We start from the raw sequence: 27,447 nt of genomic DNA, 5'->3' as shown, positions 1-27,447 counted from the left end.
CAATAAACCAAAAACATAACGTTTTCCAGGTATTGTAAATGCATCAAGCTACATAGCCACACGATCCTGTCCAAGATCAGTTCTGTCTGTAACAGGGATCACTTGGTTGAATGTGCTGTAACATGCCTGTAACACGCCTGTTGGACTGGTCCGTGGTCAGATCAGGACTAGTACTTCATTAGATGGACACCAACATGAGAGCTGGCAGATCTGACATCCAGTTCACTTCTGTTCTCACCCTGCACCTGTTGGTTACAAATGAGAAGTCAAGTGTCATTCATTGTCATTGTTGATTTCCTCCACAGATTTAGAATATATAGTAGGCCCCACCTGCTCCTTTGCACCTTTCGGCTGGCTCCATGGTAACCCTGTTTTTCTCCTCTCTCTCCTCCTTGCAGAGACCTGGTCCACAGACAGACTGCCAGTGCCGTGGTGCAGCACATGTCCCTGGGCGTCTACGGCTTCGGCTGTGAGGACTCCCTTAACCACTTGTTGAACTATGTGTGGCCCAACGTGTTTGAGACGTCGCCCCATGTAATCCAGGCTGTCATGGGGGCACTGGAGGGCCTCAGGGTGGCTATCGGCCCCTGCCGCATGCTGCAGTATTGCCTGCAGGTAAACCTGACTGATACTACATCACTGATCTCCTTGCTCTGACAGACAGGTAGCAGATTGACTACTATCTGCTACTAGATGGCTAGGATCATTCTATAATAGTGTTGAGAATTAACATAAAATATCCATAAAGATGTAAAAAGTGATATCACTATCAACAGCAACATACTGTTATGAAGTCCGTGAACGAACTGTGGTGGATACACTATATATACAAAAGTATGTGGATTTCCCAACATCTAGTGGAAAGCCTTCCCAGAAGAGTGGAGGCTGTTATAGCAGCAATGTTCCAACATCTAGTGGAAAGCCTTCCCAGAAGAGTTGAAGCTGTTATAGCAGCAATGTTCCAACATCTAGTGGAAAGCCTTCCCAGAAGAGTTGAAGCTGTTATAGTAGCAATGTTCCAACATCTAGTGGAAAGCCTTCCCAGAAGAGTTGAAGCTGTTATAGCAGCAATGTTCCAACATCTAGTGGAAAGCCTTCCCAGAAGAGTTGAAGCTGTTATAGCAGCAATGTTCCAACATCTAGTGGAAAGCCTTCCCAGAAGAGTGGAGGCTGTTATAGCAGCAATGTTCCAACATCTAGTGGAAAGCCTTCCCAGAAGAGTGGAGGCTGTTATAGCAGCAATGTTCCAACATCTAGTGGAAAGCCTTCCCAGAAGAGTAGAGGCTGTTATAGCAGCAATGTTCCAACATCTAGTGGAAAGCCTTCCTAGAAGAGTGGAGGCTGTTATAGCAGCAATGTTCTAACATCTAGTGGAAAGCCTTCCCAGAAGAGTAGAGGCTGTTATAGCAGCAATGTTCCAACATCTAGTGGAAAGCCTTCCCAGAAGAGTTGAAGCTGTTAAAGCAGCAATGTTCCAACATCTAGTGGAAAGCCTTCCCAGAAGAGTTGAAGCTGTTATAGCAGCAATGTTCCAACATCTATTGGAAAGCCTTCCCAGAAGAGTAGAGGCTGTTATAGCAGCAAGGGGGGGACCAACTCCATATTAATGCCCATGATTTTGAAATGAGATGTTTTACGAGCAGGTGTCCACATACTTTTGGTCATGTAGTGTATTTCATAAAAGGCAACAAACCTTGTGGGAAGGGGTGGAAAACATGGTTTCTGGGGGTGTTTGGTGGGGGGGCTTGAATGGGAACATGATGGGTGGAGGACTACTTTTGAGTTTTTTCCTGTTTTATACTGAATATATTATTATTAAACACTATATATTTCTTACCTACAGGTACATGTTTTATCAACTTAAAAATGTGCAGAGATGATGTACCTGTAACCCCCTCAACAAAAAATGCCTAAACAAACAAGCCATAATGATACTAGCACTGTAAGTGCAGCCGTTGAGTTGGTAATGCTCTCTAACCTTGTCTCCTCTCTCCAGGGTCTCTTCCACCCAGCCAGGAAGGTCCGAGACGTCTACTGGAAGATCTATAACTCGATCTACATCGGTTCCCAGGATGCTCTGATCGCTCACTACCCCCACGTCTACAACGATGAGAAGAACCCATACCTCCGCTATGAGCTGGAGTACTTCCTGTGATTCTGTTCACGCTCTCTCTCTTTCTCTCTCTGTTCACGCTCTCTCTCTTTTTCTCTCTCTGTTCACGCTCTCTTTCTCTCTCTGTTCATGCTTTCTCTCTGTTCACAATCTCTTTTTCTGTTCACGCTCTCTCTCTACTCGTTCTCTGCCGATCTCTTCCCCTTTCCCTCCTCTCTTTCATCTCCTCTCTGTCTTTTCCCTTGTTGTCCTATCTCTCTTGGTGTGTAGATAGGACTTGGTCCATTGTTTTGTATTATTTAGCCCCTCTGTCTTTGTAGTGGGTGTGTCCAACATGGCCACAGTGTCTGTGGCCCAAAATTCATTTTTAATGAAATAAAAACAGTATATGATTAGGGAGAAAGAAATATAAAACTGAAACATTTCTTAGAGCTTATGTATTGTTTTATTTCTTTTATAATTTCCAGAAGGAATGATAGACACATGCAGTACAGTGACGTGCAGGATGTAAGTTAGCCATGTTAACGAATGGAAAAGCAAGTCAGTGAGTTTTGAAGTTCTTTAAAAATATTGTCATGGTTTGTGTGTACTGTCCTCTGTAATGGCCATTCCTTCTCAATCCTCTGCTCATCTATCAGTGATCACACCTTTAGTTCTTATCAGAATGTTGCTTTATTTGACTAAATAAACGTTTGTGTATAAAATAAATGTCCACCTGTGCTTTATGTTGAGTTGGTCACAATAAAGCGCGAGACATGTCTTCTCATAGGAGTGATAATATGCTATATGGAAAGCAGTCTATGCAAAGTACCAACTTTTTCCCCTATAGCTAGAACCCTATGGGTAGAATAAGTCGTTGTGGAATATGTGGGAACCAGCATTCTCCAGATTCCACTTCCACACGGATCACCTTCGCCACCTTGTTTAATGTCACAACCTCATGTTCCAGGTTTAAATGAATGTTTTTACTGCAGTTAAATGTACACAAGCAGGAGTAGAATATCAACCACCCCAAATGAACTATATTTGGGCAGGTAGCCTAGCGGTTAAGAGTGTTGGGACAGTAACCAAAAGGTTGCTGGTTTAAATCACCGAGCTGACTAGGTGAAAAATCTAACTGTGGCCTTGAGCAAGGCACTGAACCCTAATTTATCCTGTAAGTTGCTCTGGATAACTATCTGTTAAATGACAGAAATGTACATTTCATCCAGAAATGCCACTACATTACATTTCAAAGGCTACCGCTTGTTCAGAAATGTTAATAAAAGGAAACCTTAAACCCCTTTTGTTCCATTATCAGCCCTGTCGACCAAGGAGAAAGTGTGCTCTGGGTAGTTAGCCCTGTGAGGATGACATGGAAACCAATGCTTACTGTGCTTTCTTCCATAAAGATGGCTGTATGTTGTTTATTGGGCTGACACCATATTATTTATTAGTACTAAAAATTACTTTAAATTGAGAATTTCTATAGAACATGCTTTTTAGTTCAGAACTATGCTTTTTCTTTGTCCACGAAACAGGCCCTATATGTCTGGGATACCCTCAGGGTTCACGCCAGAGGAACAACGCTTACTCGTGTCTAAACAGAAGAGATTTCCTAAAATACGCCACTTCGATACAGCTACGATCGGAATGTACTTTTTCGTAGCCGGTTAGGAGAATTAGGTTATGGTTAGGAAAAGAGTTGGGCTTGTGAAAATGCTCTCATAATGTGCTATGAAAAGTCTCATATCTGCATTGAAGTGGTGTGTTTTTAGGGAGATCACGTGAACAGAAGTCCCACAGATCTAAAGGTCTGATGTCATTCAATAAGGTGCCATCTTTCCTTCATATACAGGTCAGTGTTACATAGTCAGCAGCATACCACACTGGAAACATTGCTCTGTTTAAGGTGCCGTCTTTCATATGCTACATTCAACAGGTGTCCTGACTCTGTGGTCACTAAAGATCCCATGGCACTTATCATATGAGTAGGGGCGTTAACCCTGGTGTCCTGGCTAAATTCTCAATTGGGCCCTCATACCGTCATGGCCACCTAATCAACCCCAGCTTCCAATTGGCTCATTCATCCCTCCTCTACCCTGTAACTAGGTTTTTGCTGTGAATGAGATTGTGTTCTCAGTCAACTTACCTGGTAAAATAAGGCTTTAAAAAAATGCTACTCATCACAGGTTGGTGGCACCTTCATTGTGGAGGATGGGCTTGTGGTCATGGCTGGTGTGGAATTGTATCAAAAATGGCAAATGTGGTTTCCATGGTTTCCATGTGTTTGATGCCATTCCATTTGCTCCATTCCAGACATTACTTTGAGCCGTCCTCCCTTCAGGAGCCTCCACTGCTACTCATAGTTAGGGTTAAAGCCAGCGGAGCGAGGTAGCCAACCTAGTCTTGTCCCCGTGCCGCGCCCTCATACCACTAAAAGACTGGCAAACATGGCTATAGTCAACCAATTGTAATCACCGAGGATGAGCTCCAACACTTCATGAAGACCATTTTGTAGAGTGCGGTCCTTGAACTGGGAGACCAGCGCCCAGACAGACACCCGGGTAGTTTTCCATCCAGCCCTGACAAGAAGAACTCAGAGCTCAGCTCTTTCTTTCTCACTCTCTCTCTCTCTCTCACACACACTGTCCTCAAGAAAGTCAGAATATATCAGAGTTGAGCGAGCATGGTGGAGTCTGTCTGCCTGCAAACTGGGTCAAAGGCAGCACATGCATGGGCCTCTACTGCTCCTGCGGCATATAGTGTATATGTGTGAGTGGTGGGGGAGGGTTTCCATTGTAGGGAGGTAGTAGGGGGGATGAGAAAGAAGCCCTGGAGCGAGTGTAGTCATACTGTGTTGTTGGCAGCTGGAATCTGGTCTCTTTCTAAGTGGGAAGACTGGGCTGAGCCACTGAGCTGCAGCATAACTGGCCTTGCAGTCAACCATATGGCTGTGACCTCTGCTTGCCCTTATCAACAGAGACAGGGAGGCAGGCAGACACTAACTCATACAGACAGTAGAATGCAGACAGAAAAGGGAATTTAGGGAGAAAAATACACAGAGTACAAAACATTACGGACAGCTTCCTAATATTGAGTTGCACCCCCCACGTTTGCCCTCAGAACAGCCACAATTCGTTGGGTCATGGACTCTACAAGGTGTCCAAAGTGTTCAACAGGGATGCTGGCCCATGTTGACTCTGTTGCTTCCCACAGTTGTGTCAAGTTGGCTGGATGTCCTTTGGGTGGTGGACCATTCTTGATACATGCGGGAAACTGTTGAGTGTGAAACACCCAGCAGCGGTGCACCTGGCATCTACTACCATACCCTGTTCAAAAGGCACTTCAATATTTTGTCTTGCCCATTCACCCTCTGTATGGCATACATACACAATCCATGTGTCAATTTTCTCAAGGCTTAAAAATCCTTCTTTATCCTGTCTCCTCCCCTTCAACTATACTGATTGAAGTTTATTTAACAGGTGAGATCAATAAGGGATCATTGCTTTCACCTGGATTCACCTGGTCAGTCTGTCAGGGAAAGAACAGATGTTGTTAATGTTTTGTTCTTAACTTAGTTTATATCGTATGCACATTATTTACGTGTTACCTTTATCTATAAATGTTACCTTTATAAATGTTACCTTTATCTATAAATGTTACCTTTATAAATGTTACCTTTATCTATAAATGTTACCTTTATAAATGTTACCTTTATCAATAAATGTTACCTTTATCTATAAATGTTACCTTTATAAATGTTACCTTTATCTATAAATGTTACCTTTATCTATAAATGTTACCTTTATAAATGTTACCTTTATCTATAAATGTTACCTTTATAAATGTTACCTTTATCTATAAATGTTACCTTTATAAATGTTACCTTTATCTATAAATGTTACCTTTATAAATGTTACCTTTATCTATAAATGTTACCTTTATCTATAAATGTTACCTTTATCTATAAATGTTACCTTTATAAATGTTACCTTTATCTATAAATGTTACCTTTATCTATAAATGTTACCTTTATCTATAAATGTTACCTTTATCTATAAATGTTACCTTTATCTATAAATGTTACCTTTATCTATAAATGTTTTCTGAAGTATCAGTAATGTGAATGTGAATCTGGCTCTCTTTTCTAGAATGAGATTTGACGTGGCACCATAAATGAGGATGATAGAAGGAAGATTTTGAGTCTTTTCCTCAATGAGAAAGCCAGCCATTCTGGCTCCCATTGCAGAGAGTAGGGTGGATTGGGAAACTTGTGGGCACTGGGCATGGGTGAGCAACAACATTTAGTTACAACTAGAGTCACAACATTTCGGTAAACTCTATGAAATGAGGAATATGTAAGAAGGGAGAACTTTAATATTTTCCTCAAAAAAGCAAAAGCCAAAAGCCCTGTGGGCACTAGTCAGGGATGACTAGCATTTAGTCACAACTTGGCGCTTGTGGGGGCTTTGCCGGGTCAGTTGTCCCCTGAAGGGTAGTGGTTGTTTGGTGTGGGTGGCTATATAGTGGTTTAGACGGTTTGTATAATTTTGTCAACAGGAAATCAGAGATGCAACAACAATGAGACATGCTCCATATAGTTCTGTGCCAAAGTTCCACTCTCCAGTAACCATATGAAGGATTAGCTCTCACCACCCAGACCTAGTAAGGCAATGACTGATTCTGATACACATTTCCTGTTTGCTCTCCAAAACACAATAAACTCAGGAATGCATCTCCCTGAACCTGTTGACTGTACGAAAGGTGGTGTGTTGAATAAGAGAAATAGAGGCAACAGTAAACATATCTGTTCATACTGCACACAGAGATGAATGCATAAGAACATAGGGGCATTTCAGATTGATGACAAGAAACTAACCTGTTTGTTACAAATGAATATATCTACAATTCTAGGTAATTCACCTGTAGTGTATCTGTAGGCCACTGAACATTTACCAAAGCAATTTACAAACCCGTCTCTGACTTTACTTCAAATTGTTTTCCCCCCCTATTCTAGCCACAGGAGGGCAGCAAGAGGGAGCACTCTACCGAGCGTTGGCGCTGACAATCGGCGATGACTCTCCTCAAATTCTGCATCTGAGTGTAGGAGAGCGAGAGGCTTGAACTTCCTGTGCAATCTCAGTTCACCCGTTTTACATATACAGGAAGATTTTCGGAGCTGCAAAGTGAGAGGGGAGTGTTTGGTAATTTAAAGAGAAATTCCCCCGTGCATAAACTGTAAATGCGGATTGTTTACATCAGTCGGTCGAGTCGGAGAAGCCATTCCTTCTTTCCCTCCTCCCTTCGCACACTGTGGCGGTGGCGCGACTCCCCCTCACCGCAGATAGTGTCAGTGGAGCTGGCCATGGGGCCCTGATACAGCCCGGGCCCTGACTGAGGTTCTGCGTTGCATCAGAAAAGGAACAATTATTGATGCACGATTCACTTCCCTGACTACTGCATCAACCAAGAGTGACTACAAGAGGAAAGATAGAAGATTTTGAACTGCAATATTATTTCAAGATAATTGCATGATCTGATATTCGAGGGAGTGTGTTGATGTGCTGACCAAATTGATCGAGATTATTATGGCTGTTCTAAAACTCGTCGAACAGGTAGCTATGCCAATTTGACAAATAATTAATGTTTCCTTAACGTTATATGTAGATGTAGATAGTCTATAAGCTTTTCTCATTATGCATTGTGATAGTGACTACTTTGTTGATACAAAGATATGCCCAAGTAGGTCCCGGGAAAGTGGAATATTTTTGTAAACGTTACATAATTGAGAAATTATTTTTCATGCGTCGCTGGCAAGTGAGAGGAAATCGTTTTTCTGGTGCCCAGAGGAACAGCTGTGGTCCGCTTCGCGAGCGAGGAGGTGTGTCGTGCATCTCGTGCTGTGAATGAAATTGGGCGGTGTGTGTTATCTCATGTTGTAGATGCATTTGCAGTATTTACATAGTTCTTTGTTCTCCTTACCGTTTTAAAAGTAGGACAACGAATTCGGGGTGACTTTCTGATGGCTCTTCTGTAAACTGTACCCCAGTTGAGTCACCGCCACGCGCCACTGGAATTCAGCTGTGAATTCCTTTATCGTCCCCATGAATTATAGTGTTGCTGTCGGCACCTGTTATGATCTGTCAAGTTGTTACTGGTGCATCCCTCGGTTTTGTCAAAAGAATGTGTTCTGCATTTTGGGCTTGCCTAGTCAAGTTCCCCATTTCTCTCTTCCTAGATTGTTGTCAGCGAGAAGAGTATAGGATGTTGAGCACAGTGACTTGTGTCACAAACTTCAAACTTCACCATCAGAGCATGATAGTATGTTACTATCTTTTTGTTGCTGTTACCGCAGACATATCTGAGTTGTTTTTCTTCACTATATAGGGGGCTGTTTTTGTTGTAGAGGTGCTGAGTAACAGGGTCAAGCTGACAAAAATAACAACAGCTACCTGAACGCATGACCTGACCAGTCCCTAAATCCCGACCCTGGCAAGAGTGACTATTGTCTGGTTTCAATGATGGACTCTTTTGGCAACTTTGAAAATAAATTGTTCAGGGGTGGGTCCTCTTTAGAAAGACAACTCTCCCAACGAATCACGCGGCAGACATGCCAGAACGTCGCGATTCAAAAACCAACGTTTGCAGGCAAAATCTTTGCAGTGGTTTTAGTGAAGGTAGTTGATGCAAGCTAGCCACTCGTGAAATGCATTCATTAAAAATAACCTCTATGATCTCCATCTAGCTAGCTACTATTTTGTATTTTTTTTAAAGCAGATGCCAAAATAATCCAACAGACAGTTGGCACAGTTGCCTATAAGGTCGGGCTTTCGAGACTATGACCTGACAAGAAACATGGGCTATAACAAGGGGCCCAGGTGAGGAAAAATTCTGGGTCACATAGGGATAAAGAGGCTCTGCATTATCTGTGAGACCGAATGCTAATGGTGCTGCTGTTTGACCTTCCTCTGTCCCTTATCCAAGGCCTTTATCTATAGATCAGCCCAGTCTGAACTGTGTAGAGCAGCAGCTGCAGGAAGTGATCCAAGGGCCTATCTCGCCTGTACATCTGATTTCAGCCTATGTCAGGCACGCACCACTGTATGTGCTCTCAAACCAGCATCAGTTATGGTCAGTGGGTTGTTTGAGTTAGTACAGGTTGTAACGGATGTGTATGTTTGCAGAGAGATTATACAAGTGTATGGCTCTGTGTGTCTACTGGCCAGTGAGTGACTCTGGCTGGGCCACTCAAGGACATTCAGAGACTTGTCCCGAAGCCACTCCTGCATTGTCTTGGCTGTGTGCTTAGGGTCGTTGTCCTGTTGGAAGGCGAACCTTCGCCCCAGTCTGAGGTCCTGAGTGTTCTGGAGCAGGTTTTCATCAAGGATCTCTCTGTACTTTGCTCCGTTCATCTTTGCCTCGATCCTGACTAGTCTCCCAGTCACTGACGCCGACAGATATCCCCACAGCATGATGCTGCCACCACCATGCTTCACCGTAAGGATGAGAATGAGAATCTTGTTTCTCATGGTCTGAGAGTCTTTAGGTGCCTTTTGGTAAACTCCAAACAGGCTGTCATGTGCCTTTTACTGAGGAGTGGCTTCCATCTGGCCACTCTACCATAATGGCCTTATTGGTGGAGTGCTGCAGAGATGGTTGTCCTTCTGGAAGGTTCTCGTATCTCCACAGAGGAACTCTGGAGCTCTGTCAGAGTGACTATTGAGTTCTTAGTCACCTCCCTGACCAAGGCCCTTCTCCCCCGATTACTCAGTTTGGCCGGGCGGACAGCTCTAAGAAGAGTCTTGGTGGTTCCAAACTTCTTCTATTTAAGAATGATGGAGGCATCTGTGTTCTAGGGGACCTTCAATGCAGCATACATTTTTTGGTACCCTTACCCAGATCTGTGCCTAGACACAATCATGTCTTAGAGTTCTACAGACAATTCCTTCAACCTCATGGCTTGGTTTTTGCTCTGACATGCACTGTCAACTGTGGGACCTTATATAGACAGGTGTGTGCCTTTTCAAATCATGTCCAATCAATTGGATTTACCACAGGTGGACTCCAATCAAATTGTAGAAACATCTCAAAGATGATCAATGGAAACAGGATGCACCTGAGCTTAATACCGTGTCTCATAGCAAAGGGTCTGAATAGTTATGTAAATAAGGTATTTCAGATCTTTATTTTTAATACATTTGTAAAAACGTAGAAAAACCTGTTTTCGCTTTGTCGTTATGGGGTATTGTGTGTAGATTGCTGGGGATACAAAAAAAAGTAGAATAAGGCTGTAACTTAAAAAATATTGGAAAAAGTCAAGTGGTCTGAATACTTTCCTAAGGCACTAAACAAGAGCAATTAGGGTTTAGTGCCTTGCTCAAGGGCACATCGATAGCTTGTTCACCTAGTTGGCTCAGGGATTTGAACCAGCATCCTTTTTCTTACTGGCCTAACCCCTAGGCTACCTGCTGCCCTAATCCCTCCCCTGTGTTCCAGAGAAAGGGAGAGACAGGAAGTTATTAGGTCTTGACATCCCCCTCCCCTTTTCTTCATTTTTCTTCTTACTGGATCCCCATGGGATTGTTCGTCTGGAAGTATGGGTGTGTGTGTGTTGGTGTGTGTGTGTGTGTGAGCATTGGTGTGTGTGTGTGAGCGTTGGTGTGTGTGTGTGTGTGTTGGTGTGTGTGTGTGAGCGTTGGTGTGTGTGTGTTGGTGTGTGTGTGTGTGAGCGTTGGTGTGTGTGTGTGTGTGTGTGTGTGTGTGAGCGTTGGTGTGTGTGTGTTGGTGTGTGTGTGTGAGCGTTGGTGTGTGGGTTTGTTCAGAAGGGGGGTTGAAGGGTGCTTGTGATGTATTGTCTTTTTAGTTTTTTTTATTACATTTTTTTATTTTGAAGGCTGCTGACCTTACATACACTTAGGTTGTGTAGGGGACTCGACCATACACATGTGAGTAGTCTGACAAATTGATTGATACGGTTGAAGTCGGAAGTTTACATACACTTAGGTTGGAGTCATTAAAACTTGTTTTTCAACACACTCTTCAACCACCACTTATTTCACTTATAATTCACTTAATCACAATTCCAGTGGGTCTGAAGTTTATATACACTAAGTTGACTGCCTTTAAACAGCTTGGAAAAGGATGTCATGTCTTTAGATGCTTCTGATAGGCTAATTGACATAATTTGAGTCAATTGGAGGTGTACCTGTGGATGTATTTCAAGGCCTACCTTCAAACTCAGTGCCTCTTTTTTTTTTCTCATGGGAAAATCAAAATAAATTAGCCAAGACCTCAGAAAAAAATGTAGACCTCCACAAGTCTGGTTCATCCTTGGGAGCAATTTCCAGACACCTGAAGGTACCACGTTCATCTGTACAAACAATAGTTCGCAATTATAAACAACATGGGACCAAGCACCCGTCATACCGCTCAGGAAGGAGACGTGTTCTGTCTCCTAGAGATGAACGTACTTTGGTGCGAAAAGTGCAAATCAATCCCAGAACAACAGCAAAGGACCTTGTGAAGATGCTGGAGGGAACAGGTACAAAAGTATCTACAACCACAGTAAAACGAGTCCTATACCGACATAACCTGAAAGGCCGCTCAGCAAGGAAGAAGCCACTGCTCCAAAACCGCCATAAAAAAGCCAGACTAAATGTGGTCTGATGAAACAAAAATAGAACTGTTTGGCCATAATGACCATCATTATGTTTGGAGGTAAAAGGGGGAGGCTAGCAAGCCGAAGAACACCATCCCAACCGTGAAGCACGGGGGTAGCAGCATCATGTTCTGGGGGTGCTTTGCTGGTGCACTTCACAAAATAGATGGCATCGTGAGGAGGGAATATTATGCAGATATATTGAAGCAACATCTCAAGACATCAGTCAGGAAGTTAAAGCTTGGTCGCAAATGGGTCTTCCAAATGGACAATGACCCCAAGCATACTTCCAAAGTTGTGGTAAAATGGCTTAAGGACAACAAAGTCAAGGTATTGGAGTGGCCATCACAACGCCCTGACTTCAAACCCATAGAAAATGTGTAGGCAGAACTGAAAAAGCGTGTGTGAGCAAGGAGGCCGACAAACCTGACTCAGTTACACCTGCTCTGTCAGGAGGAATGGGCCAAAATTCACCCAAATTATTGTGGGAAGCTTGCGGAAGGCTACCTGAAACATTTGACCCAAGTTAAACAATTTAAAGGCAATGCTACCAAATCTAATTGAGTGTATGTAAACTTCTGACCCACTGGGAATGTGATGAAAGAAATAAAAGCTGAAATAAATAATTCTCTCTACTATTATTCTGACATTTCACATTCACACACTTATAATAAAGTGGTGATCCTAACTGACCTAAGACAGGGGAATTTTTACTAGGATTAAATGTCAGGAATTGTGAAAAACTGAGTTGAAATATATTTGCATAAGGTGTATGTAAACTTCTGACTTATATGTAAACTGTACTTATTTTCTCTCTCACCAAGGAGAAAAACACACTCATGGTTTTATTTCTGCATTGAATTCATAGTGGGACGTCATCGGCATCAGCAGCTTCTCATTTTGGAGCTGTGCTGTGGGGGCGGAGACTCAGATCTGCTCTGTACCCTCTGGCACCAATAGCAATGCAGCTATTATATTCAGCATCTTTATGGAAGGAAAATCACAGCCAAAAAAATGTGTGTGTGTGTGTGTGTGTGACATGATTGCATGTGTGTTGTTTGCATTTCAAAGAATGAAAACAGTTTTTATCAGATACCGGAAGTTTGTGTAGGATGAGGGCAAAAGAGAGAGACATCCGTTTGTTTTGTCAAATGCCGGCGACCCCTCTTGGTTCCATTGGGACCCTTTTAGACAGGACTAGTTTATTTAAGATGCTGACCCTAATGGTGTTCTAAATGTAGACAAGGAAGCTGCCGCTCTCCTATTGGACAAAGGGGTCGTTTTGACAACATTCATTGGCCCTTGGAGTCAGGGCGAGGGAGGAGCATGAGGGCAATGTGCTGTGCCTGTGCTGTGGCAACAATGGGCTCAGTGTTAGACATTTTTGTTTTGCCTGGAGGGGTGGTATGGTGTGGTGAGGGGTGGTGAGGTGAGGGTTGGTGTGGTGAGGGGTGGGGTGGTGAGGTGAGGGTTGGTGTGGTGTGGTGAGGGTTGGTGTGGTGACGGGTGGTGAGGGTGATGTGGTGTGGTGAGGGGTGGTGAGGGTGGTGTGGTGAGGGTGGTGAGGGTGGTGGTGACGGGTGGTGAGGGTGATGGGTGTGGTGAGGGGTGGTGAGGGTGTGGTGACTGGTGAGGTGTGGTGTGTTGTGGTGTAGTGTGGTGAGGGGTGGTGTGGTGAATTTTACGTAATTATGACATAACATTGAAGGTTGTACAATGTAACAGCGATATTTAGACTGATGGATGCCACCCGTTAGATAAAATACAGAACGGTTCCATATTTCACTGAAATAATAAATGTTTTGTTTTCGAGATGATAGTTTCCAGATTTTACCATATTAATGACCAAAGGCTCGTATTTCTGTGTGTTATTATGTTATAATTAAGTCTATGATTTGATATTTGATAGAGCAGTCTGACTGAGCGGTGGTAGGCAGCAGCAGGCTCGTAAGCATTCATTCAACAGCACTTCCGTACGTTTTGCCAGCAGCTCATCGCTGTGCTTCAAGTACTGAGCTGTTCATGACTTCAAGTCTATCAACTCCCGAGATTAGGCTGGTGTAACCGATGTGAAATGGCTAGCTAATTAGCGGGGTGCGCGCTAATAGCGTTTCAAACGTTACTCGCTCTGAGTCTTGGAGTAGTTGTTCCCCTTGCTCTGCATGGGCAACGCTGCTTCGAGGGTGGCTGTTGTCGATGTGTTCCTGGTTCGAGCCCAGGTAGGGGTGAGGAGAGGGACGGAAGCTATACTGTTACACTGGCAATACTAAAGTGCCTATAAGAACATCCAATAGTCAAACGTATATGAAATACAAATGGTATAGAGAGAAATAGTCCTATAAATACTACATTAACTACAACCTAAAACCTCTTACCTTGGAATATTGAAGTCTCATGTTAAAAGGAACCACCAGCTTTCATATGTTCTCATGTTCTGAGCAAGGAACTTAAACGTTAGCTTTTTTACATGGCACATATTGCACTTTTACTTTCTTCTCCAACCCTTTGTTTTTGCATTATTTAAACCAAATTTCATTATTTATTTGAGGCTAAATATATTGTATTGATGTTTTATATTAAGTTAAAATAAGTGTTCGTTCAGTATTGTTGTAATTGTCATTATTACAAATAAATTTAAAAAATAGTCAGATTAATTGGTATCGGCCTTTTTTGGGCCTCCAATAATCGGTATCGGCGTTGAAAAATCATAATCGGTCGACCTCTAGTGGTGAGGGGTGTTATGGTGTAGTGTGGTGAGGGGTGGTGTGGTGTGGTATGGTGTGGTGTAAGGGGTGGTGTGGTATGGTTTGGTGAGGGGTGGTGTGGTGAGGTGAGGTGAGGGGTGGTGAGGTGTGGTGAGGGGTGGTGTGGTGAGAGGTGGTGTTATGGTTTTGTGAGGGGTGGTGTGGTATGGTTTGGTGAGGGGTGGTGTGGTGAGGGGTGTGTGGGTGTGGTGTGGTGTGGTGAGGTGAGGTATGGTTTGGTGAGGGTTAGTGTGGTGTGGTTTGGTTTTGGTTAGGGGTGGTGTGGTATGGTTTGGTGAGGGTTGGTGTGGTGAGGGGTGGTGTGGTATGGTTTGGTGAGGGGTGGTGTGGTATGGTTTGGTGAGGAGTGGTGTGGTGGGTGGTGTAGTGTGGTATGGTTTGGTGAGGGGTGGTGTGGTATGGTTTGGTGAGGGGTGGTGTGGTGGGTGGTGTAGTGTGGTATGGTTTGGTGAGGGGTGGTGTGGTATGGTTTGGTGAGGGGTGGTGTGGTGGGTGGTGTAGTGTGGTATGGTTTGGTGAGGGGTGGTGTGGTATGGTTTGGTGAGGGGTGGTGTGGTGTGGTATGGTTTGGTGAGGGGTGGTGTGGTGGTATGGTTTGGTGAGGGGTGGTGTGGTATGGTTTGGTGAGGGGTGGTGTGGTGGGTGGTGTAGTGTGGTATGGTTTGGTGAGGGGTGGTGTGGTATGGTTTGGTGAGGGGTGGTGTGGTGTGGTATGGTTTGGTGAGGGGTGGTGTGGTATGGTTTGGTGAGGGGTGATGTGGTGTAGTGTGGTATGGTTTGGTGAGGGGTGGTGTGGTATGGTATGGTTTGGTGAGGTGGTGGTGGTATGGTTTGGTGAGGGGTGGTGTGGTGTGGTATGGTTTGGTGAGGGGTGGTGTGGTATGGTTTGGTGAGGGGTGGTGTGGTGAGAGGTGGTGTGGTGTGGTATGGTTTGGTGAGGGGTGGTGTGGTGTGGTATGGTTTGGTGAGAGGTGGTGTGGTGTGGTATGGTTTGGTGAGGGGTGGTGTGGTATGGTTTGGTGTGGTGTGGTATGGTTTGGTGAGGGGTGGTGTGGTATGGTTTGGTGAGGGGTGGTGTGGTATGGTTTGGTGAGGGTGGTGTGGTATGGTTTGGTGAGGGGTGGTGTGGTGTGGTTTGGTTTGGTGTGGTATGGTTTGGTGAGGGGTGGTGTGGTATGGTTTGGTGAGGGGTGGTGTGGTTTGGTGAGGGTTTGGTATGGTATGGTTTGGTGAGGGGTGGTGTGGTATGGTTTGGTGAGGGGTGGTGTGGTATGGTTTGGTGAGGGGTGGTGGTGTGGTATGGTTTGTTGAGGGTGGTGTGGTATGGTTTGGTGAGGGGTGGTGTGGTATGGTTTGGTGAGGGTGGTGTGGTATGGTTTGGTGAGGGGTGGTGTGGTATGGTTTGGTGAGGGGTGGTGTGGTGTGGTGTGGTATGGTTTGGTGAGGGGTGGTGTGGTATGGTTTGGTGAGGGGTGGGGTGGTGTGGTGTGGTATGGTTTGGTGAGAGGTGGTGATTTACTGCCACATGCAGGGATGGAATGTTTGCCCACAGGCATAATTCATTTGCTGATCCCTACTGATGACCTGGATGGAATTATTTGATCCTTCCTTAACCCATAATACGTCCCACAGAGTTGACTACTTCAAAATGGTGAAAGTCCTCAATGGCACAGCCCATGCTAAAACGGTTTTATTAGTCATATGTACAGGATACACATGGTATACACCATCCAATGAAATGCTTACTTACATGTTCCTTCTGGACAATGCAACAACAATAAGAAATAATAAAATATAAGAATATTAACATAAAGTAAATGGCTCAGTAGAATAGAATAAACATTTTAGCATCAGTATAATACAGGAAGGGACTGAAAATCCGCGCAGGTGGTCAGTCCAGTTCAAGTGGCTCTTAGATAGAAACTGTCTCTGATCCTGTTAGTATCAGACCTCATGCTCCGATACCGTCTGCCGACGGTAAGGGAGAGGATAGCTCGTGGCAAACGGCGGGGAAACATTCTGGATCAATCTATATGGAGGAGAGCCCTGTTCCCATAAATCACTACTCCTTCAGCAGAGTCACCACTGTGGTTAAGCTGTAGTTAAGCTGTAGTTAGGCTGTAGTTAGGCTGTAGTTAAGCTGTAGTTAAACTGTAGTTAAGCTATAGTTAGGCTGTAGTTAGGCTGTAGTTAAGCTGTAGTTAAGCTGTAGTTAGGCTGTAGTTAAGCTGTAGTTAGGCTGTAGTTAGCCTGTAGTGAAGCTGTAGTTAGGCTGTAGTTAAGCTGTAGTTAAGCTATAGTTAGGCTGTAGTTAGGCTGTAGTTAAGCTGTAGTTAAACTGTAGTTAAGCTGTAGTTAGGCTGTAGTTAAGCTGTAGTTAGGCAGTAGTTAGGCTGTAGTTAAGCTGTAGTTAGGCAGTAGTTAGCCTGTAGTTAAGCTGTAGTTAGGCTGTAGTTAAGCTGTAGTTAGACTAGTTAAGTTGTAGTTAGGCTGTAGTTAAGCTGTAGTTAGGCAGTAGTTAGGCTGTAGTTAAGCTGTAGTTAGCCTGTAGTTAGGCTGTAGTTAAGCTATAGTTAGGCTGTAGTTAAGCTGTAGTTAGCCTGTAGTTAAGCTGTAGTTAGGCTGTAGTTAAGCTATAGTTAAGCTGTAGTTAAGCTGTAGTTAAGCTGTAGTTAGGCTGTAGTTAAGCTGTAGTTAGGCAGTAGTTAGGCTGTAGTTAAGCTGTAGTTAGGCAGTAGTTAGCCTGTAGTTAAGATGTAGTTAGGCTGTAGTTAAGCTGTAGTTAGACTAGTTAAGTTGTAGTTAAGATGTAGTTAGACTAGTTAAGATGTAGTTAAGCTGTAGTTAAGATATAGTTAAGCTGTAGTTGGGCTGTAGTTAAGCTATAGTTAGGTTGTAGTTAGGCTGTAGTTAAGCTGTAGTTAGGCAGTAGTTAGGCTGTAGTTAAGCTGTAGTTAGACTAGTTAAGTTGTAGTTAAGCTGTAGTTAGACTGTAGTTAAGCTGTAGCTAGGCTGTAGTTAATATGTAGTTAGACTGTAGTTAAGCTGTAGTTAGGCTGTAGTTAAGCTGTAGTTAGACTAGTTAGGCTGTAGTTAAGCTGTAGTTAGACTGTAGTTAAGCTGTAGTTAGGCTATAGTTAGACTGTAGTTAGACTGTAGTTAAGCTGTAGTTAGACTGTAGTTAAGCTGCAGTTAAGTTGTAATTAAGCTGTAGTTAGGCTGTTGTTAAGCTGTAGTTAGACTGTCATTAAGTTGTAGTTAAGCTGTAGTTAGGCTGTAGTTAGCCTGTAGTTAAGCTGTAGTTAGGCTGTAGTTAAGCTGTAGTTAGACTAGTTAAGTTGTAGTTAAGATGTAGTTAGACTAGTTAAGCTGTAGTTAAGCTGTAGTTAGACTGTAGTTAGACTGTAGTTAAGCTATAGCTAAGCTATAGTTAAGCTGTAGTTAGACTGTAGTTAGGCTGTAGTTAAGCTGTAGTTAGGCTGTAGTTAATCTATAGTTAAGATATAGTTAGGCTGTAGTTAAGCTGTAGTTAAATTGTAGTTAAGCTGTAGTTAGGCTGTTGTTAAGCTGTAGTTAGACTGTCATTAGCCTGTTACGGAGTTGGTTCCTGGACAGGAACCAAATCAGCGTTAATTTCAGAGCGCCACCTATAGTACTCGATAAAACTCAAACTTTCATTAAAACACACACGCAAGATACTCAATTAAAGCTACACTCGTTGTGAATCTAGCCAACATGTCAGATTTGTAAAATGCTTTTCGGCGAAAGCATGAGAAGCTATTATCTGATAGCATGCACCCCCCAAAATACCTGAACGAGACCTAAACAAAAGATTTTGCGGTAGCCGGCGCTACACAAAACGCAGAAATAAAATATAAAACATTCATTACCTTTGACGAGCTTCTTTGTTGGCACTCCTATATGTCCCATAAATATCACAATTGGGTCTTTTTCCCGATTAAATCCGTCATTCTATCCCCAAAATGTCATTTTATGAAGGCCGGTCTGATCCAGGAAAAATCACCTTTACGAGACGCAACGTCACTTTTTAAAATTAAAAAAGTTGCCTATAAACTTTTACAAATCACTTCAAACTACTTTTGTAAACCAACTTTAGGTATTAATAAACGTTAATAATCGATCAAATTGATCACGGGGCGATCTGTATTCGATAGCAGCAAGTCTTGAAATCATTGTCCATTTTTCCACTTTCATAACTTCCTCCGGTGCGCCCCAAGACAGGAAGTGCCTATACGTCATCTCACCAAGGATAAACCAGCCATGAAATGCCAGTACTGGCGACATCGTGCGGAAGCTGTAGGCATTGTAATCGGAACCTCATCTATTTTCTATCGCCTTAGACAATACATTGACTGGCGGATGAATATTTTTTTTGTGTTTTTGGTGAACTGTTTTCCCTGGGATTTTTAGTCCTAAACTCGTTCTGTTATAGCCACAGACACGATTTAACCAGTTTTAGAGACTTCAGAGTGTTTTCTATACACACATACTTATCATATGCATATATTATATTCCTGGCATGAGTAGCAGGACGTTGAAATGTTGCGCGATTTTTTACAAAAGCTGCGAAAATTCGCATCATCTCTAACAGGTTTAAGTTGTAGTTAGGCTGTCGTTAAGCTGTAGTTAGGCTGTAGTTAGCCTGTAGTTAAGCTGTAGCTAGGCTGTAGTTAACTGTAGTTAAGATGTAGTTAGACTAGTTAAACTGTAGTTAATCTGTAGTTAGACTGTAGTTAGACTGTAGTTAGGCTGTAGTTAAGATGTAGTTAGACTGTAGTAAGCTGTAGTTAGGCTATAGTTAGGGTGTAGTTAGGCTGTAGTTAAACTGTAGTTAAGCTGTAGTTAGACTGTAGTTAGGCTGTAGTTAGACTGTAGTTAAACTGTAGTTAGACTGTAGTTAGGCTGTAGTTAAGATGTAGTTAGACTGTAGTTAGGCTATAGTTAAGCTGTAGTTAAGCTGTAGTTAGACTGTAGTTAAGCTGTAGTTAGGCTGTAGTTAGACTGTAGTTAGGCTGTAGGGCCTGCACACCTCTGACTCTCCACCCGCTGTTTCATAAAAGCCTACACATTTTGTGTGCAGGTTTTTGCAGATTATAGGATTAGTCAGAGTCTGTGTGTGGCCCACAAGCAGAACTGAAAATGTTGTCTGAGCTAGGTTTCCTCTCTGCGTGTAAACTCTGAGAAGGTGACAGAATGTAACAGGAAGTGAGGCGGTAAGGTGGAGAGGGGACAGGAAGTTCAGATGCAGCAACATGTTCTGGCCTGACTCTGTGGTGCATAGGGCGGAGTCAGTCAGGGCTTTGACTCAATTGCCTTCTTCTCTGTCATTGAATTTTATGTTGTATGTAACTGACAGGTTGTCGAAACAATTGTCCTGTCAGTCATCATCACATGGTGATAGTAAGGGGCCACTGCTTGGCAGCACCCAGAAACAGCATCCATATGGGACCAGTCTGTGGTTTTGACATTGTTGGGATACAGCTTTTGTCATATTTGACATTTCGTAGCAGGTTAGGATAATTTATGCAGCAGATAAGGGTTAGCTAGAAATGCCAATAAAAAAATAAAAAACTTTTGACAATAATTTGACAAAAGCTGTATCTCTCCTAGCCATGACCCCAGTCTGTTTCGCTCTCAGAACCATGTCTCACCTGCTAGGTAGGTCCTTTTAAAATACTTTTACAAGGCACCCTTCTTTCCTTCCTTCTGTGAGGTGATCGCTATCACCAATCAAAAACTGGAAGGGTGGAAGGATCCATTTTAGAGGTATTGGAACAGGGACATGACCAAACTCATTATAGTCGGCCTGTCTACCCTCATGTCATATCCAGTCAGTCCAGTGTGTTTCTCAGAAAGCTGACTGACCCTGCTGATCTAAGGCCTAGTACTGATTGACAAAGATAATTTGTGCCTGCATGCCAGCGATGTCCTGGACCTTTATAAAATCAAATCAAATCAAATCAAATTTTATTTGTCACATACACATGGTTAGCAGATGTTAATGCGAGTGTAGCGAAATGCTTGTGCTTCTAGTTCCGACAATGCAGTAATAACGAGCAAGTAATCTAACTAACAATTCCAAAAAAAAAACTACTGTCATACACAGTGTAAGGGGATAAAGAATATGTACATAAGGATATATGAATGAGTGATGGTACAGAGCAGCATAGGCAAGATACAGTAGATGATATCGAGTACAGTATATACATATGAGATAAGTATGTAAACCAAGTGGCATAGTTAAAGTGGCTAGTGATACATGTATTACATAAGGATGCAGTCGATGATATAGAGTACAGTATCAACGTATGCATATGAGATGAACAATGTAGTAAGTAACATTATATAAGGTAGCATTGTTTAAAGTGGCTAGTGATATATTTACATCATTTCCCATCGATTCCCATGATTAAAGTGGCTGGAGTAGAGTCAGTGTCATTGACAGTGTGTTGGCAGTAGCCACTCAATGTTAGTGGTGGCTGTTTAACAGTCTGATGGCCTTGAGATAGAAGCTGTTTTTCAGTCTCTCGGTCCCAGCTTTGATGCACCTGTACTGACCTCGCCTTCTGGATGGCAGCGGGGTGAACAGGCAGTGGCTCGGTGGTTGATGTCCTTGATGATCTTTATGGCCTTCCTGTAGCATCGGGTGGTGTAGGTGTCCTGGAGGGCAGGTAGTTTGCCCCCGGTGATGCGTTGTGCAGACCTCACTACCCTCTGGAGAGCCTTACGGTTGAGGGCGGTGCAGTTGCCATACCAGGCGGTGATACAGCCCGCCAGGATGCTCTCGATTGTGCATCTGTAGAAGTTTGTGAGTGCTTTTGGTGACAAGCCGAATTTCTTCAGCCTCCTGAGGTTGAAGAGGCGCTGCTGCGCCTTCCTCTCGATGCTGTCTGTGTGAGTGGACCAATTCAGTTTGTCTGTGATGTGTATGCCGAGGAACTTAAAACTTGCTACCCTCTCCACTACTGTTCCATCGATGTGGATGGGGGGGTGTGTGTATAGTTAGGCACCAGCAGGCTCGTTTATTTAGGTCTGAGAGAGAGACTGGAGAGAGCACTGTAACTTCACTCACTACACTAGACTAAGATGAATGTTTACATGCTGCTGTGCTGTTCCCTTGTAGAGTTGGAGGACTTTATTTCCTTCTGTGTAAATAACCTCATACAGTTGTCTTATTACAGCCACAACAGTCTTAACTACAGCACTAGGCCTTTACCACATGTAGGCCTACAGTGAGTTTCACTCACAGTCACTCACTCCTCCAGCTTTTTTAACCAGAGTGAAGTGTCAAACAGCTGCTCATGCTGGAAATGCTCTAATTCCATGTGAAGGACCTCTCCCCTATTTCCTCCTTTATCCTTGTTCACACACACAGCTGATAAATCTGATACCTTGAGATTTATTTCAGGGTGACTGTTTAGACACCTATTGAAGATAGGCTTGATCAGTATTTAGGAGAGGTCGACCGATTATGATTTTTTTTTCAACGCCGATACGGATTTACTAGGCCTTTTTTTTTTTTTGTAATAATGACAATTACAACAATACTGTATGAATACATATTTTAACTTAATATAATTACATCAATACAATATATTTAGCCTCAAATAAATAATGAAACATGTTCAATTTGGTTTAAATAATGCAAAAACAAAGTGTTGGAGAAGAAAGTAAAAGTGCAATATATGCCATGTAAGAAAGCTAACGTTTAAGTTCCTTGCTCAGAACATGAGAACATATGAAAGCTGGTGGTTCCTTTTAACATGAGTCTTCAATATTCCAAGGTAAGAAGTTTTAGGTTGTAGTTATTATAGGAATTATAGGACTATTTCTCTCTATACCATTTGTATTTCATATACCTTTGACTATTGGATGTTCTTATAGGCACTTTAGTATTGCCAGTGCAACAGTATAGCTTCCGTCCCTCTCCTCGCTCCTACCTGGGCTCGAACCAGGAACACAACGACAACAGCCACCCTCGAAGCAGCATTACCCATGCAGAGCAAGGGGAACAACTACTCTAAGTCTCAGAGCAAGTGACGTTTGAAACGCTATTAGCGCGCACCCCGCTAACTAGCTAGCCATTTCACATCGGTTACACCAGCCTAATCTCGGGAGTTGATAGGCTTCAATTCATAAACAGCAGAGCTGCTGGCAAAACGCACGAAAGTGCTGTTTGAATGAATGCTTACGAGCCTGCTGGTGCCCACCATCGCTCAGTCAGACTGCTCTATCAAATCATAGACTTAATTATAACATAATAACACACAGAAATACGAGCCTTTGGTCATTAATATGGTCGAATCCGGAAACTATCATCTCGAAAACAAAACATTTATTCTTTCAGTGAAATACGGAACCGTTCCGTATTTTATCTAACAGGTGGCATCCATCAGTCTAAATATTCTTGTTACATTGTACAACCTTCAATGTTATGTCATAATTACGTAAAATTCTGGCAAATTAGTTCGCAATGAGCCAGGCGGCCCAAACTGTCGCATATACCCTGCCTCTGCGTGCAATGAACGCAAGAGAAGTGACACAATTTCACCTGGTTAATATTGCCTGCTAACCTGGATTTCTTTTAGCTAAATATGCAGGTTTAAAAATACATACTTCTGTGTATTGATTTTAAGAAAGGCATTGGTGTTTATGGTTAGGTACACGTTGGAGCAACGACAGTCCTTTTTAGCGAATGCACACTGCATCGATTATATGCAACGCGGGACACGCTAGATAAAATAGTAATATCATCAACCATGTGTAGTTATAACTAGTGATTATGATTGTTTTTTATAAGATAAGTTTAATGCTAGCTAGCAACTTACCTTGGCTTCTTACTGCATTCGCGTAACAGGCAGGATCCTCGTGAGGCAGGTGGTTAGAGCGTTGGACTAGTAACCGGAAGGTTACAAGATTGAATCCCTGAGCTGACCAGGTAAAAATCTGTCGTTCTGCCCCTGAACAAGGCAGTTAACCCACTGTTCCTAGGCCGTCATTGGAAATAACAATGTGTTCTTAACAGACTAGCCTCGTTAAATAAAGGTTAAATAAAGGTGTAAAAAAAAAACTGCAAAATCGGCGTCCAAAATGACCGATTTCCGATTGTTATGAAGACTTGAAATCGGCCCTAATCAATCGCCCATTCCGATTAATCGGTTGACCTCTAGTGTTTAGGGAGACTTGCATTAGCTCGTGTTTGAGACATGTATCCACTTGTGCTGACATTTCATTGTCATCTGAGAGCAATGAAGGTTTCCTTTGTTGTTCTATTATGTAGGATTAGGGAACCACCTTGGATCTATAGAGGAGGATTAGGGAACGACCTTGGATCTATAGAGGAGGATTAGGGAACCACCTTGGATTTATAGAGGAGGATTAGGGAACGACCTTGGATCTATAGAGGAGGATTAGGGAACGACCTTGGATCTATAGAAGAGGATTAGTGAACGACCCCAAGGCTCTGACCCTTTCTCTTCTCTCTGTCTCCTCCTCAGCCTCCTCTGGTCCAGGCCGTCTTCAATGGAGACCCTGAGGAGATACGCATGCTCATCTACAAATCGGAAGACATCAACGCTCTGGTAAGACCACCAGACATGTTCCATTCACATACTTCCATGCTCCAGAGCAGAGGAAATGCTGAATAAAACAGTCCTACTATTTCCTCTCTCTGTGCACTTCCTGTGTGGGCCAGGGGTCAGTATGGGAAAAAGGTCAAACCAGTATTTATTTACAACAGCACAGGGATATTGTTAGCTGCTCCAGCAGGACATGACATAGGCTGGTCCCAACCCTCATTCTCTTTCCTGGGTGTTTAGTCTCTTCTATGGGCTGTTGGCTGCTATAAGAAGCACTACTATGAAAACTTTGTGTTGTCCAGTTTAGATGTGTTTTTTGTTTGAGAGTCAGTGGAGGGCTGGGCCAGATGGATTTGAGGGGTTGTTTTGTGTGCTAACTGGCAAGTGGCCACAGGGACAATGGATGTTTTGGCACAGCGCTGTAACACAGCCAGTAGCCATAGGCTTAGCTCATCCCATAGGATGCTGACTGTTAGATCCTCTTCTCTGCCTGGCCAGCTCTGTGTCCACTCCAAGCTAACTGTCCTATTCATGGCCTCCGCCAGTGTTTCCCTCGCCATTGTATACTGAACAAAGATTTTATTGAGTTACAGTTCATATGAGGAAATCAGTCAATTTAAATAAATTCATTAGGCCCTAATCTATGGATTTCACAAGACAGGGAAAACAGATATGTTGGTCCTCATAATAGGCCTCAGGATCTCATCACGGTATTTCTGTGCATTTAAGTTGCTATCGATATAATGCAATTGTGGTCGCTGTCCGTAGCTTATGCCTGCCCATACCATAGCCCCACAGCCACAATGGGGCACTCTGTTCACAACGTTGACATCAGCAAACCGCTCGCCCACACAACGCCATAAACGTGTTCTGCGGTTGTGAGGCCAGTTGGATCTACTGTCAAATTCTCTAAAACGATGTTGGAGTTGGCTTGTGGTAGAGAAATGAACATTCAATGATCTGGCAACAGCTCTGGTGGACATTCCTGCAGTCAACATGTCAATTGCACCCTCCCTTGAGACATCTGTGGCATTGTGTTGTGTGACAAAACTGCACATTTTAGAGTTGCCTTTTATTGCCCCCAGCACAAGGTGCACCTGTGTAATTATTATAAAAATAAAAATACATATTTAACCTTTATTTAACTAGGCAAGTCAGTTACGAACAAATTCTTGACGGCCTACACCGGCCAAACCCAGACAACGCTGGGCCAATTGTGCACCGCCCTATGGGACTCTCAATCAAGGCCGGTTGTGATACAGCCTGGAATCGAACCAGGGTGTCTGTAGTGACGCCTCTAGCTCTAAGATGCAGTGCCTTAGAACACTGTGCCACTCGGAATGATCATGCTGTTTAATCAGCTTCCTGATATTAATCAGCTTCTTGATATGTCAGGGCGATGGATTATCTTGGCAAATGAGAAATGCATACTAACACGGATGCAAACAGAGAAATAAGCTTTTTGTGTGTATGAAACATGTCTGGGATCTTTTATTTCAGCTCATGAAACATGGGACCAACACTTTACATGTTGCGTTTATATTTTTGTTCAGTGTCGTTGGGTTGGGCTCTTATTATAACTCTGTCTAACTCGGTTGCCTCTTGCCTAAAATAATCTGACTTCAGTTGGTTTAAATTGAAAAGTGGTCCTGGATGATGCACACACACACCTATCAAATATATAGTGTAACCCTACGAAGGCTGCCTGTAACTCTCTCTCTCTCTGTCAGGATGCAGAGAAGCGCACCCCGCTCCATGCTGCAGCCTTCCTGGGTGATGCTGAGATCACTGAGCTTCTTATCCTCTCCGGTAAACCAACCCCCCCATCTTTCTCCTCACACTCTATCCCCCTGCTTTACGGCCTTAGCTATAATAACACAATGCAGTTTAAATAGATAGTAGAAAGTAGCTTTTATCACAGATTGCTTGGACTATCTATCTATCTATCTATCTATCTATCTATCTATCTATCTATCTATCTATCTATCTATCTATCTATCTATCTATCCCTCTCTCTTTCTCTCAATTCAATTCAAGGGCTTTATTGGCATGGGAAACGTGTTAACATTGCCAAAGCAAGTGAGTTAGATAATATATAAAGTGAAATAAACAATCAAAATTAACAGTAAACATCACACATACAGAAGTTTCAAAACAATAAAGACATTACAAATATCATATTATATACATATACAGTGTTTTAACAATGTACAAATGGTAAAGGACACAAGATAAAATAAATAAGCATAGATATGGGTTGTATTTACAATGGTGTGTGTTCTTCACTGGTTGCCCTTTTCTCGTGGCAACAGGTCACAAATCTGTGTGATGGCACACTGAGGAATTTCACCCAGTAGATATGGGAGTTTTTCAAAATTGGATTTGTTTTCGAATTCTTTGTGGATCTGTGTAATCTGAGGGAAATATGTCTCTCTAATATGTCTCTCTCATACATTGGGCAGGAGGTTAGGAAGTGCAGCTCAGTTTCCACCTCATTTTGTGGGCAGTGAGCACATAGCCTGTCTTCTCTTGAGAGCCATGTCTGCCTACGGCGGCCTTTCTCAATAGCAAGGCTATGCTCACTGAGTCTGTACATAGTCAAAGCTTTCCTTAAATTTGGGTCAGTCACAGTGGTCAGGTATTCTGCCGCTGTGTACTCTCTGTGTAGGGCCAAATAGCATTCTAGTTTTCTCTGTTTCTTTGTTAATTCTTTCCAATGTGTCAAGTAATTATCTTTTTGTTTTCTCATGATTTGGTTGGGTCTAATTGTGCTGCTGTCCTGGGGCTCTGTAGGGTGTGTTTGTGAACAGAGCCCCAGGACCTGCTTGCTTAGGGGACTCTTCTCCAGGTTCATCTCTCTGTAGGTGATGGCTTTGTTGTGGAAGGTTTGGGAATCGCTTCCTTTTAGGTGGTTATAGAATTTAACGGCTCTTTTCTGGATTTTGATAATTAGTGGGTATCGGCCTAATTCTGCTCTGCATGCATTATTTGGGGTTCTACGTTGTACACAGAGGATATTTTTTCTATCTCTCTCTAGGGGCGCGGGTCAACGCCAAAGACAGTATGTGGCTCACCCCTCTCCACCGTGCGGTGGCATCCTGTAGTGAGGTGGGTCAGTGGACACACACACACACACACACACACACATGCACAGTGACAGGCAGCAAACAGCATGGCGACACATTCTTAGGGACCCATGCTGAGACACAGGTGGTGAGAAGCTAAACAGCCTAAAAAGAACAGCAGGATCTGTGGTGGAGAGGAGAGGACATGACAGGACAGGAGAGCAGAGGAGCTGAGAGGAGCGGAGAGGAGCTGAGCTGAGAGGAG

General features: G+C 43.2%; 1 protein-coding gene and 1 pseudogene across 1 annotated transcript in view; both read left to right on the top strand.

The window, feature by feature from the left end:
* Nucleotides 1-2,817, top strand: part of LOC112225611 — a 24,926-nt pseudogene extending 22,109 nt beyond the window's left edge.
* A 4,312-nt stretch (nt 2,818-7,129) lies between these two features.
* The window catches only part of LOC112225609 (serine/threonine-protein phosphatase 6 regulatory ankyrin repeat subunit B), a 57,756-nt gene continuing 37,438 nt past the window's right edge, over nt 7,130-27,447 (top strand). The window contains exons 1-4 of the mRNA XM_042306616.1: nt 7,130-7,710; nt 24,037-24,120; nt 25,848-25,926; nt 27,155-27,225. Coding sequence (XP_042162550.1) covers nt 7,684-7,710; nt 24,037-24,120; nt 25,848-25,926; nt 27,155-27,225 — 261 coding nt within the window. The 5' untranslated portion in view covers nt 7,130-7,683. The remainder of the gene's footprint in view (nt 7,711-24,036; nt 24,121-25,847; nt 25,927-27,154; nt 27,226-27,447) is intronic.

The sequence above is a fragment of the Oncorhynchus tshawytscha genome, linkage group LG26 (assembly GCF_018296145.1).
Source record: "Oncorhynchus tshawytscha isolate Ot180627B linkage group LG26, Otsh_v2.0, whole genome shotgun sequence".
NCBI classification, from domain to species: domain Eukaryota; kingdom Metazoa; phylum Chordata; class Actinopteri; order Salmoniformes; family Salmonidae; genus Oncorhynchus; species Oncorhynchus tshawytscha.
The sequence above is the reverse complement of the archived record's forward strand: the minus strand, read 5'-3'. Positions and strand labels throughout refer to the sequence as shown.